At 41.5% G+C, this 13229-nt stretch overlaps 1 protein-coding gene across 4 annotated transcripts in view; it reads left to right on the top strand.

Moving 5' to 3' along the window:
- PDE2A (phosphodiesterase 2A) overlaps positions 1–13229 on the top strand; it is a 386975-nt gene that overhangs the window by 341380 nt on the left and 32366 nt on the right. For all 4 annotated transcript variants that reach the window (XM_066588384.1, XM_066588383.1, XM_066588382.1 and 1 more), the window contains one exon: positions 6033–6160. In XM_066588384.1, coding sequence (XP_066444481.1) covers positions 6033–6160 — 128 coding nt within the window. The remainder of the gene's footprint in view (positions 1–6032; positions 6161–13229) is intronic.

Genomic DNA, 13229 nt, shown 5'->3' with positions numbered 1-13229 from the left:
ATAACTACTATAATACTGCCCCCTATGTACAAGAATATAACTACTATAATACTGCCTCCTATGTACAAGAATATAACTACTATAATACTGCCCCCTATGTACAAGAATATAACTACTATAATACTACCCCATATGTACAAGAATGTAACTACTATAATACTGTCCTCTATGTACAAGAATATAACTACTATAATACTGCCCTCTATGTACAGGAATATAACTACTATAATACTGCCCCCTATTTACAAGACATAAACTACTATAATACTGCCTCCTATGTACAAGAATATAGCTACTATAATACTGCTCCTATGTACAAGAATATAACTACTATAATACTGCCCCCTATGTACAAGAATATAACTACTGTAATACTGCCCCCTATGTACAAGAATATAACTACTGTAACACTGCCCCCTATGTACAAGAATATAACTACTATAATACTTCCCAATATGTACAAGAATATAACTACTATAATACTGCCCCCTATGTACAAAAATATAACTACTATAATACTGCCCCTATCTATGTACAAGAATATAACTACTATAATACTGCCCTCTATTTACAAGACATAAACTACTATAATACTGCCTCCTATGTACAGGAAAATAACTACTATAATACTGCCCCCTATTTACAAGACATAAACTACTATAATACTGCCTCCTATGTACAGGAATATAACTACTATAATACTGCCCCCTATGTACAAGAATATAACTACTATAATACTTTACCCTATGTACAAGAATATAACTACTATAATACTGCCTCCTATGTACAAGAATATAACTACTATAATACTTCCCAATATGTACAAGAATATAACTATTATAATACTGCCCCCTATGTTCAAGAATATAACTACTATAATACTGCTCCTATGTACAAGAATATAACTACTATAATACTGCTCCTATGTACAAGAATATAACTACTATAATACTGCTCCTATATACAAGAATATAACTACTATAATACTGCCCCCTATATACAAGAATATAGCTACTATAATAATGCCCTCTATGTACAGGAATATAACTACTATAATACTGCCCCCTATTTACAAGACATAAACTACTATAATACTGCCTCCTATGTACAAGAATATAACTACTATAATACTGCCCCCTATGTACAAGAATATAACTACTATAATACTGCCCCCTATGTACAAGAATATAACTACTATAATACTGCCCCCTATGTACAAGAATATAACTACTATAATACTGCCCCCTATGTACAAGAATATAACTACTATAATAGTGCCCCCTATGTACAAGAATATAACTACTATAATACTGCCCCCTATGTACAAGAATATAACTACTATAATACTGCCTCCTATGTACAAGAATATAACTACTATAATACTGCCTCCTATTTACAAGAATATAACTACTATAATACTGCTCCTATGTACAAGAATATAACTACTATGATACTGCCCCCTATGAGCAAGAACATAACTACTATAATACTGCCCCCTATGTACAAGAATATAACTACTATAATACTGCTTCCTATGTACAAGAATATAACTACTATAATACTGCTTCCTATGTACAAGAATATAACTACTATAATACTGCTTCCTATGTACAAGAATATAACTACTATAATACTGCTCCTATGTACAAGAATATAACTACTATAATACTGCCCCCTATGTACAAGAATATAACTACTATAATACTACCCCCTATGTACAAGAATGTAACTACTATAATACTGTCCTCTATGTACAAGAATATAACTACTATAATACTGCCCTCTATGTACAGGAATATAACTACTATAATACTGCCCCCTATTTACAAGACATAAACTACTATAATACTGCCTCCTATGTACAAGAATATAGCTACTATAATACTGCTCCTATGTACAAGAATATAACTACTATAATACTGCCCCCTATGTACAAGAATATAACTACTGTAATACTGCCCCCTATGTACAAGAATATAACTACTGTAACACTGCCCCCTATGTACAAGAATATAACTACTATAATACTTCCCAATATGTACAAGAATATAACTACTATAATACTGCCCCCTATGTACAAAAATATAACTACTATAATACTGCCCCTATCTATGAACAAGAATATAACTACTATAATACTGCCCTCTATTTACAAGACATAAACTACTATAATACTGCCTCCTATGTACAGGAAAATAACTACTATAATACTGCCCCCTATTTACAAGACATAAACTACTATAATACTGCCTCCTATGTACAGGAATATAACTACTATAATACTGCCCCCTATGTACAAGAATATAACTACTATAATACTGCCCCCTATGTACAAGAATATAACTACTGTAATACTGCCCCCTATGTACAAGAATATAACTACTATAATACTTTACCCTATGTACAAGAATATAACTACTATAATACTGCCTCCTATGTACAAGAATATAACTACTATAATACTTCCCAATATGTACAAGAATATAACTATTATAATACTGCCCCCTATGTTCAAGAATATAACTACTATAATACTGCTCCTATGTACAAGAATATAACTACTATAATACTGCTCCTATGTACAAGAATATAACTACTATAATACTGCTCCTATATACAAGAATATAACTACTATAATACTGCCCCCTATATACAAGAATATAGCTACTATAATAATGCCCTCTATGTACAGGAATATAACTACTATAATACTGCCCCCTATTTACAAGACATAAACTAGTATAATACTGCCTCCTATGTACAAGAATATAACTACTATAATACTGCCCTCTATGTACAGGAATATAACTACTATAATACTTCCCAATATGTACAAGAATATAACTACTATAATACTGCTTCCTATATACAAGAATATAACTACTATAATACTGCCCCCTATATACAAGAATATAGCTACTATAATAATGCCCTCTATGTACAAGAATATAACTACTATAATACTTCCCAATATGTACAAGAATATAACTACTATAATACTGCCTCCTTTGTACAAGAATATAACTACTATAATACTTCCCAATATGTACAAGAATATAACTACTATAATACTGCCCAATATGTACAATAATATAACTACTATAATACTGCCTCCTATTTACAAGAATATAACTACTATAATACTGCCCCCTATGTACAAGAATAAAACTACTATAATACTGCTCCTATGTACAAGAATATAACTACTATAATACTGCCCCCTATGTACAAGAATAAAACTACTATAATACTGCTCCTATGTACAAGAATATAACTACTATAATACTGCTCCTATGTACAAGAATATAACTCCTATAATACTGCCCCCTATGTACAAGAATATAACTAATATAATACTGCCCCCTATGTACAAGAATAAAACTACTATAATACTGCTCCTATGTACAAGAATATAACTACTATAATACTGCTCCTATGTACAAGAATATAACTACTATAATACTGCTTCCTATGTACAAGAATATAACTACTATAATACTGTCCTTTATGTACAAGAATATAACTACTATAATACTGCCCTCTCTGTACAGGAATATAACTACTATAATACTGCCCCCTATGTACAAGAATGTAACTACTATAATACTGTCCTCTATGTACAAGAATATAACTACTATAATACTGCCCTCTCTGTACAGGAATATAACTACTATAATACTGCCCCCTATTTACAAGACATAAACTACTATAATACTGCCTCCTATGTACAGGAATATAACTACTATAATACTGCCCCCTATGTACAAGAATATAACTGCTATAATACTGCCCCCTATGTACAAGAATATAACTACTATAATACTGCCCCCTATGTACAAGAATATAACTACTATAATACTGCCCCCTATGTACAAGAATATAACTACTATAATACTGCCTCCTATTTACAAGAATATAACTACTATAATACTGCCTCCTATTTACAAGAATATAACTACTATAATACTGCTCCTATGTACAGGAATATAACTACTATAATACTGCTCCTATGTACAAGAATATAACTGCTATAATACTGCCCCCTATGTACAACAATATAACTACTATAATACTGCTCCCTATGTACAAGAATATAACTACTATAATACTGCCCCCTATGTACAAGAATATAACTACTATAATACTGCCCCCTATGTACAACAATATAACTACTATAATACTGCCTCCTATGTACAAGAATATAACTACTATAATACTGCTCCCTATGTACAAGAATATAACTACTATAATACTGCCTCCTATGTGCAAGAATATAACTACTATAATACTGCCCCTATGTACAAGAATATAACTACTATAATACTGCCCCCTATGTACAAGAATATAACTACTATAATACTGCCTCCTATGCACAAGAATATAACTACTATAATACTGCTCCCTATGTACAAGAATATAACTACTATAATACTGCCTCCTATGTACAAGAATATAACTACTATAATACTGCCCCTTATGTACAGGAATATAACTACTATAATACTGCCCCCTATGTACAAGAATATAACTACTATAATACTGCCCCTTATATACAAGAATATAACTACTATAATACTGCCCCCTATGTACAAGAATATAACTACTATAATACTGCCTCCTATGCACAAGAATATAACTACTATAATACTGCCCCTTATGTACAGGAATATAACTACTGTAATACTGCCCCCTATGTACAAGAATATAACTACTATAATACTGCCCCCTATATATAAGAATATAACTACTATAATACTGCCCCCCTATGTACAAGAATATAACTACTATAATACTGCCTCTTATATGCAAGAATATAACTACTATAATACTGCCCCCTATGTATAAGAATATAACTACTATAATACTGCCCTTATGTACAAGAATATAACTACTATAATACTGCCCCCTATGTACAAGAATATAACTATTATAATACTGCCCCCTATGTACAAGAATATAACTACTATAATACTGCCTCCTATGTACAAGAACATAACTACTATAATACTGCTCATATGTACAAGAATATAACTATTATAATACTGCCCCCTATGTACAAGAATATAACTACTATAATACTGCCTCCTATGTACAAGAATATAACTACTATAATACTGTCCCCTATGTACAAGAATATAACTACTATAATACTGCCTCCTATGTACAAGAATATAACTACTATAATACTGCCCCCTATGTACAAGAACATAACTACTATAATACTGCTCATATGTACAAGAATATAACTATTATAATACTGCCCCCTATGTACAAGAATATAACTACTATAATACTGCCTCCTATGTACAAGAATATAACTACTATAATACTGCCCCCTATGTACAAGAATATAACTACTATAATACTGCCTCCTATGTACAAGAATATAACTAGTATAATACTGCCCCCTATGTACAAGAATATAACTACTATAATACTGCCCCCTATGTACAAGAATATAACTACTATAATACTGCCCCCTATGTACAAGAATATAACTACTATAATACTGCTCCTATGTACAAGAATATAACTACTATAATACTGCCCCCTATGTACAAGCATAGAATTAGTACATTAGTTTCATTATATATATTTCGCTCTTACTGATACTTTGTATCCTGCAGGTAGAGACTTTCTCTTGGATGAGCTTCTATTCTCGTTAGATCAGAGGTACACACTATCTCATTAATTAGGAGGCCTCAGCAGACAGTGGCTTCTGGCTATGACAGGTTTAGGATGTGGTAATTAGCTGGTGATTTTGTATTTCTTCGATCGGTACAGAACTGTCATTATGTCTGAGTAGCTTCTTTTATCACTAGGAATACAAATCCTTCCCTCTGCGTCCGTGCTGTTCCTCCCTGCGGCCCCCCCGTGTCAGTAGGCCTTTGCCGTTTGGCTCCACCTGTCACTCCGCCCGATATGGCGGTATTTGATATTCGCCTCATGTAATACAGATCTGCAGCTTCTGCATTATACAAGTATCAGACATCTGATGATTCTCTTATAACGTTGGGTCTTTTCTCTTCCAGGAAGAGCACAAGCAGCTGAATAACATGTTGGCCTTTGAGGTTCGCTCCATGCTCTGCGTCCCCGTGATCAGTCGCGCCACCTCGCAGGTGGTGGCCTTGGCTTGTGCGTTCAACAAGCAAGGGGGAAAGTAAGTAATGAAACTCGTGTCCGTAATGATTGTGCCACATCCATTCTTATCGCCGGACTATATAAGTGGCCGGGAGTCTTATGGTTTCATGTCAGGCCAGTTGGGCGTCCGAAGCCAAGTAACAGTCCAGGACAAGAGACAGTCAAGAAAGGCGGCAACTTGTGAATCAGACGCTTCCGAGAAACTGCATCTCCAGTCATGTAGTAGCTTCTTGTAGTTGTCGCAATGGCGCTGGAACTGATCACCTGCTGTTATACCATCCATGCTAACGAACAGCGAGTTGTGCGTTCGGACACGTTAGTTGGAGCTCCAGCATTGTATTCAGCTGACTCTGCAGCCTGTTGGTCAGAACGATTCCTGACATCCTCCTCCGACCCCTTTCAGTGATGAGTTGTTTCCGTCCGCAGGATCCCCTTTCACTGGATGTTTTCCTCGATCTCGCCATTCTCTGTATACTCTCCTCACTGCTATACGAGAAAACCCCCCATGGTCGGCAGTGAGGCCCCAGCTCCTCCAGTCCCGATGACCGGCTTCGCTGGAAGGCACTCCGATCGCTGGATCTTTCCATCTAATGTGGCTTTACACTGAAACTGATTCATGGAAAACCTGTCATGTGATTTTATGCGGCACGCCGGGGTCACGGGGCGAATGTCCGTACAGGGATGTGCCGATCATGAGAGCATTGGGGCCTTGATAAAGGGACGGAGAGCCAATAAAGGGGCCATTTAGTGTATAATAGTAGTGGTGCAGTACTTGTACAAAGCCAAAGAGCCACACTTGGCAGACCACTGGTCTAGGGGGCAGTATTGCAGTGGGGAGCCCGAAACCAGTTTAGTTTTTTTGTTATTTTTCAATGTTTATTTTGTGAAGCATTCTTGTGTGTTGTTACTGTGTGAACACAAATCCTGTTCCTTTAATTCGCGGGTGTGGAGACGCCACACAAAGATTATATCTCTACTTGTCCCTTATGATAACCGCGAGATCTCGAGGACATGCTACGCACTTTGCTAGAGGAAGCTCCGGACCAGTTGCGGCTGTGAGGCTACATGCTATGCAGGTGGAGTAGAGCCGGTCACTGGAGAATAGTCAGGATAGCCAGGAGTCGTTATCCGAAGTCATGGTATGCAGTACAGTGGGATGAGACGGAAGCGTGGTCAAATGGAAGCCAGGGGTCAGTAGATTGTATCAGTACAATCACAGAGGGGGAAGAGGGGGAAAGTTTGTGGTTGGAACAGGACTAAGCAGTAAAGTTACTGTTTGGGAACAGGATTGTAGTTGGTCACAGTCGATCTGACTCCCCCCCCCCCCCCCCTACCCACCCACTGGTACCCTACTTGGAAACCCCCATGTCACAGGCCCAGTCCACATGAGCACTAAATGACTGGATGTGAAGAACTGGAGACACCAAGTAGTGCTGCAACAAACCTCTGAACATCAGCAAAGGACCTTAGGGACTAAGATCACCGGGCATTGCAGACAGCAAGCCATTGGGCACCATGAACTGATGCAATAGATCTCTGAGCCACCAGGGATTAGGGAACCAGCAGACAAACACCAGGGATGTGGGTGAATATGCGAACATGGGGCATTTTCCAGTTTTCGGCACCAGAAGCATCGAGTCTTCTCTGAAGGTTGTGGTTGAGGCTTCTTAAGATAAAACATCCTTTCTTTGGACTAAAAATGGAGGATTAGACAAATCCTTGAGCGATGGTGGGAGGCCGTCGGTGGTGTCCTCGTACGTCTCAGAAGAAGAAGTCATGACTCCCGATCCCTTTACTCTGTCACCCGCACTGATTAGGAATTTGCATGCGCCTAATCCCAGAGGATTGCAGAAGTTGTGAGAAGTGATTCTCGGCTGCAGAAGAAGTGATTATGGGATTTGGAGGATGAGCTCTGCTCTGCGCTATGGAGAGGTCTCAATGAGTCTTCATCAACCGCAGACGTCTTGTGGGTGACAGATGTAATTAGGGGAAGCGCAGACATCCAGACTTTGGCATTTTATGCTGATTTTCTGCAGAGTGCAGATCTCCTCCGGCTCGGATAGATTTACAACGGCTCATGTCCCGACACATCAGCCGCAGGCCGTTGCTCCATGGTGTCGCAGAGCTGACACTTCAGTCATTCTTAAGGAGCATTCCACTCAAAATTCAAAAATTGCCAGTCAGTCGCCCTCTTCTATTAGTTACTAGAAGTCTTCACAGACTTTACTTAGTTGTGTCTATTTCTGGGCCGGCTGGGTGGCAACTAGCGCTGGCAGCTCCCACAGCGGTTGTCACCGCAGCGTCTTCTAGGCTTGTTCATCTATGCAGCAACATAGTAGAAATAATACATCTTATAGTGCCAAAATACCGCCACAGAGTGCTGCAATAGTAGCTAATCAAATAATACTACTATGAATACCGCCATACAATGCCTAAATAATTCCATTACTATGCGCTGCGCTTACACAATCCTGCCATGCGGTGCCCCAGTAATAATATCTCCGTACAGTGCTACAGTAATGGCCACGCAAATGATACCGCCATAAAGTATTCAAATAATACCGCCATACAATTAATATCTAATTCCATTATTGTGCATTGCCCTCATACAATCCTGCCATGCAGTGCTGCAATCATGGTAATCGTATCTCCTACAGTGCCCAAATACCCACATAGAGTGCTCTTATAATAACCGCTGCTCAAACAATAATGACTGAACTAGATGGACATATGTTTTTTTCCAGCCATACACTAAGTATTGAGCTGCCATACAGTATGCACATAAGAGTGCTATAAAGTACAGATACCGTAATACTGCCATACAATGCATAAATCATTCCATACAGGGCTCCAATAGTGCAGTGCTCTAGTAATAACTGCTCAGTGCTTACATAATACCGCCATAAAGCACACAGTGCACACATAGTAGTGGTATAAATGCCGGCATGCAGCACATAAGTAATCTAAGTCTAGGGCTGCACTGCAGCTCTGCTCGTGTCATGAAGATGGTGGTGGCGCACTGCAACATTGTATCTAATGGTTGCCAATGGGGACACATTGCACCCTGCAACCTAACATGACTGCAATGTAACAGTCACAAAAAATCCCAAACTGCTGGATTTTTGGTTTCAAGTGGCACGTGACTTTCCTTTCATAGACCGCCTGCGACCTGAGGTTTTGGTGGACTACATGGCGACACAAGTTGTGCGGCCAAATATCACAGTGTAGCCCTGCGCCACGGAACAGGATAGAGGTGAGTGTGTCGGAAGCTGCCACAGTCAGAACCGTCAGATCTCAGAAAGTCCAACAACCATGATGGATTACTCGTGATCTTCAGGTCACGGACATGTGGTTCGCCCTTAACCCCTCCCCTCCTCAGAGTGTTTGGAAAGCAGTTCCCTCCGCTTATGTTATATCAATGCAGCGGCTCAGAAGCTGACCCAACTCCATCCACAGCCAGCCTCCCACTGCAACAGCAGGGATCGGTGAGAATATCGATCTCTGCTGTTAACCTCTTACATGCCACAATAAATGTTGATTGCGGTATGTAAAGAGCTCACAGAGTGCGGGCGCTCCCTCTGTGACATCATCGGCACTCCGCCACGTAATCACAAAGGGCCACTAGGTTGCCATTGCAGCCATACGTAGGATAACTGGCCTGTGATCGCTAATGTTAGTGATAATACATTGCAGTATAGAAGTACTGCAGTGTATTAACGGACCGATCATAGCATCACAAGTTCAAGTCCCGTACAGGGATATAGAAAAGACATCCAAAAAGCCATATGTTCCACAAAATGGTACCGATAAACCCAACAGCTCAGAAGACGCCTCCCAGGATCTGGCCGTCCATCTCTGAACGCAGGGATGGAAAAAAAGTAATGAAAAGTTTTTTTATTGCGCAAAAGTGGAAAAACCTAAAACTATTTCTGTGTCTTTCTATAATTCTGGTCTTGTCATAACCGCACCGACCCGCAGAACAAACGGATCGTCATTATGCTGCATAATTAATAGAATTGGTGGTTTTTTAATTGGCCCAAAAAATTAATAAAAGTTCTACAATACATGAATGTACCCAGAAGCTCGCCGCGCAGAGAGCGCCCCCCGTACGGCCGGGTCAGCGCAAAATAAAAAAGTTTTCAAAAGTGCAGATGAAAATCTCCCAAAAAACATTGTGTCCTTACGGCCAAAACAGGCCACGTCACTAAGGGGTTAAAGGGGCCAAGTCGTTTCCAGAGTCGTCAGTCGTGCCGTGCGGTCTCTTCCACAGCGCCGCGGTTTATCGCCATTAGTTAGCGACTCTTGAGCCATCTTGTAATGCCGCCACATGGTGATACTTGCGCCCGGTGTATTATGCCTCTTCATACGGGCTCAGTGCTGGGAACCGTCATCTCTTTTCCTGGCTCTGCGGACATTTGCGCAGTGTTGACCTTTCCTATAAGTGAATCTCCGCAGAGGAGACGGTTTAATTGTAAAATAAATGTTCCGTCTGTGGCGGCGCCCGGAGCCTTCTCTCCATCTGTAGGGCCGCTCCGGAAGGTCACTCCATCCTCCTGAGGTATGGTGCGGCTACGGCTACGGCAGCAGATGTTCGCCTGCTTTGCCCTGTTGGTGCCCGGGATGTTACATCCCAGCGGGTCACAAGTAATGAGGGTTGTGGGCAGCTCACCGCCGACCTGTAACGTTCACCTTCGCTCTTGGACTCTTTTTAGATTATTAGGAGCCTCAAGCTGCAACTGACTGTCACTTAACAGGTTAAATCCACACACATCACTGGGTATATCAGTCGTATTCTCCAGTCACATCCAAAGCTGCATTCACAATTCTACCAAGTGCCACAGTGTTGTACTGCCAGCTACATCCAGAACAGTTTAGCGGAGCTCTTATAACAATATACAGGGGCGTCTGAAAAGTCCTCACACCCCTCACTGTCTGACATGTTATGTTGTGTCCCCCTCGTTCTGCACTCAGGACCCCATAATGACAAAGTGACAGCAGAACCCCAGAAATACTTGGAAATGTTTTTTTTTTTTTTAAACGACAAACTCCCTTTTCGCACTGACATAAATATTCCCCCCTTTGGTACGACACGGGAAATGTACCGCTGGGGTCTCCGATTCCTCTTGATCACCTTCGTTATGTTTCCACACCTTGGTTGGAGTCACCTGTGGAATATTCAGCTGGTTGGACATAATAGAATCCCCCATATATAAGGTCTCACCACTCACAATGCATATCAGAGCCAAAACCAGTCCACGAGGAGGAGAGAACTGCCTGTAGAGCTCAGAGACTGGATTGTGTGGAGGCTCAGATCTGGGGAAGCTACAAAAACATTTCTGCTGCCCTGAAAGTTCCCAAGAGCCCAGCGTCCTCCATAATACTTACATGGAAGAACAACCAGGACTCTTCCTAGAGCCACCGACCCACCAGACTAAGGGGGAAAAGGGTCTTGTAAGAGAGGTGACCAAGAACCCAACAGCCCCCATAATACTTACATGGAAGAACAACCTGGATTTGGTAAGAGAGGAGACCAAGAACCCAACGGTCACTCTGGCTGAGGTCCAGATGGGAGAAACTTACAGAAGGTCGACCATCCCTGCAGCCTCCACCGATCTGGGCTTTATGGCGGAGCGGCCAGAGAGAAGCCTCCTCAGTAAGACACATGAAAGCCACCTGGAGTTACCAAAAAACACCCTAAAGGCTCTCAGACTGCGAGAAACGAGATCCTCTGCTGTTTCCTCCAGTGTTCTGTCTGGAGGAAACCAGGCGCCGCTCATCACCGGCCCAATACCATCCCTACAGTGAAGCCGGTGGTGAAGCATCGTGCTGGGGAAGGGGAGACCGGTCAGGGTGGGTGGAAACCAGGTGCCGCTCATCACCTGCCCAATACCATCCCTACAGTGAAGCTTGGTGGTGAAGCATCGTGCTGGGGAAGGGGAGACCGGTCAGGGTGGGTGGAAACCAGGCGCCGCTCATCATCAGCCCAATACCTTCCATACACTGAAGCATGGTGGTGGAGCATCATGCCGGGGGAGGGAAACCAGGCGCCGCTCATCACCTGCCCAATACCATCCCTACAGTGAAGCCTGGTGGGTATATATCTATATTACACTCAAGTTCAGCACTATGGAGCAATTCCAGGAACCTCCTTGGTTCTGATTCACAATTCCAGCAATGTCATTGGTTGTTTGGCTTGTATGATTCAACCTCATTGGTTGTTTGAATTCCCTGATTCAACCTGATTGGTTAATAGTTCAAAACTTAAGTGTAATATAGATATATGTGCCTGGTGGTGAGGCATCATGCTGGGGGAGGGGAGAGCGGTCAGGGTGGATGGAAACCAGACACCGCTCATCACCTGCCCAATACCATCCCTACAGTGAAGACTGGTGGTGGAGCATCATGCTGGGGGAGGGGAGACGGGTCAGGGTGGATGGAAAGCTGAATGAAGTACAGAGATAATGACAACCTGATCCAGAGCACAAGGGACTTCAGAGGGGGCAGAAGGGTCACCTTCCAACAAGACCCCCAGCCAAGACCACCCAGGAGGGGAAACAACTCTGTGAATGTCCTTGAGTGGCCCGGCCGGACCCCTGAGCCTAATGGGACATCTCTCGGGAGCCCTGACAATGGTTGTCCGCAGACGGCCCCCATTTAATCTGACAGGGCAGGAAATCCCCAAATCAGGGTGTGCAAACCGTGTGGCATCATCCCCAAGAAGACTGGAGGCTGGAATCACTGCCAAAGGGGCTTCACCGAAGTGCTGAGTACAGGGGTGTGAATACTTATGTCACCACTGGGTTGGGGGGGGGGGGGGTATTTTAAAAACATTTACAAGGATCTCTCTGGTTCTGTCATTCTGGGGTCCTGAGAGCAGAGCGAGGGGGCCACAATATAACAACATGTAAGACAGTGAGGGGGTCTGAAGAGTTTCCGGTCCCTCTGTATGTAGCCACATGTCAGTGCATTCTGGGAGACATACAGTCCCTGGTCTTAGCTCTATAAGTCCCACAATGCAATACAGCTGGGCATGTGCTGTACGGGCTTCGAAGGGTACAGTTTCTCCTTAAGGAGCCGCCTAGAAGGGT

The sequence above is a fragment of the Eleutherodactylus coqui genome, chromosome 1 (genome assembly GCF_035609145.1).
Source record: "Eleutherodactylus coqui strain aEleCoq1 chromosome 1, aEleCoq1.hap1, whole genome shotgun sequence".
In the NCBI taxonomy this organism is placed as follows: Eukaryota; Metazoa; Chordata; class Amphibia; order Anura; family Eleutherodactylidae; genus Eleutherodactylus; species Eleutherodactylus coqui.
Note: the sequence above shows the minus strand (reverse complement) of the source record. Positions and strands in the feature narration are given on the sequence as shown.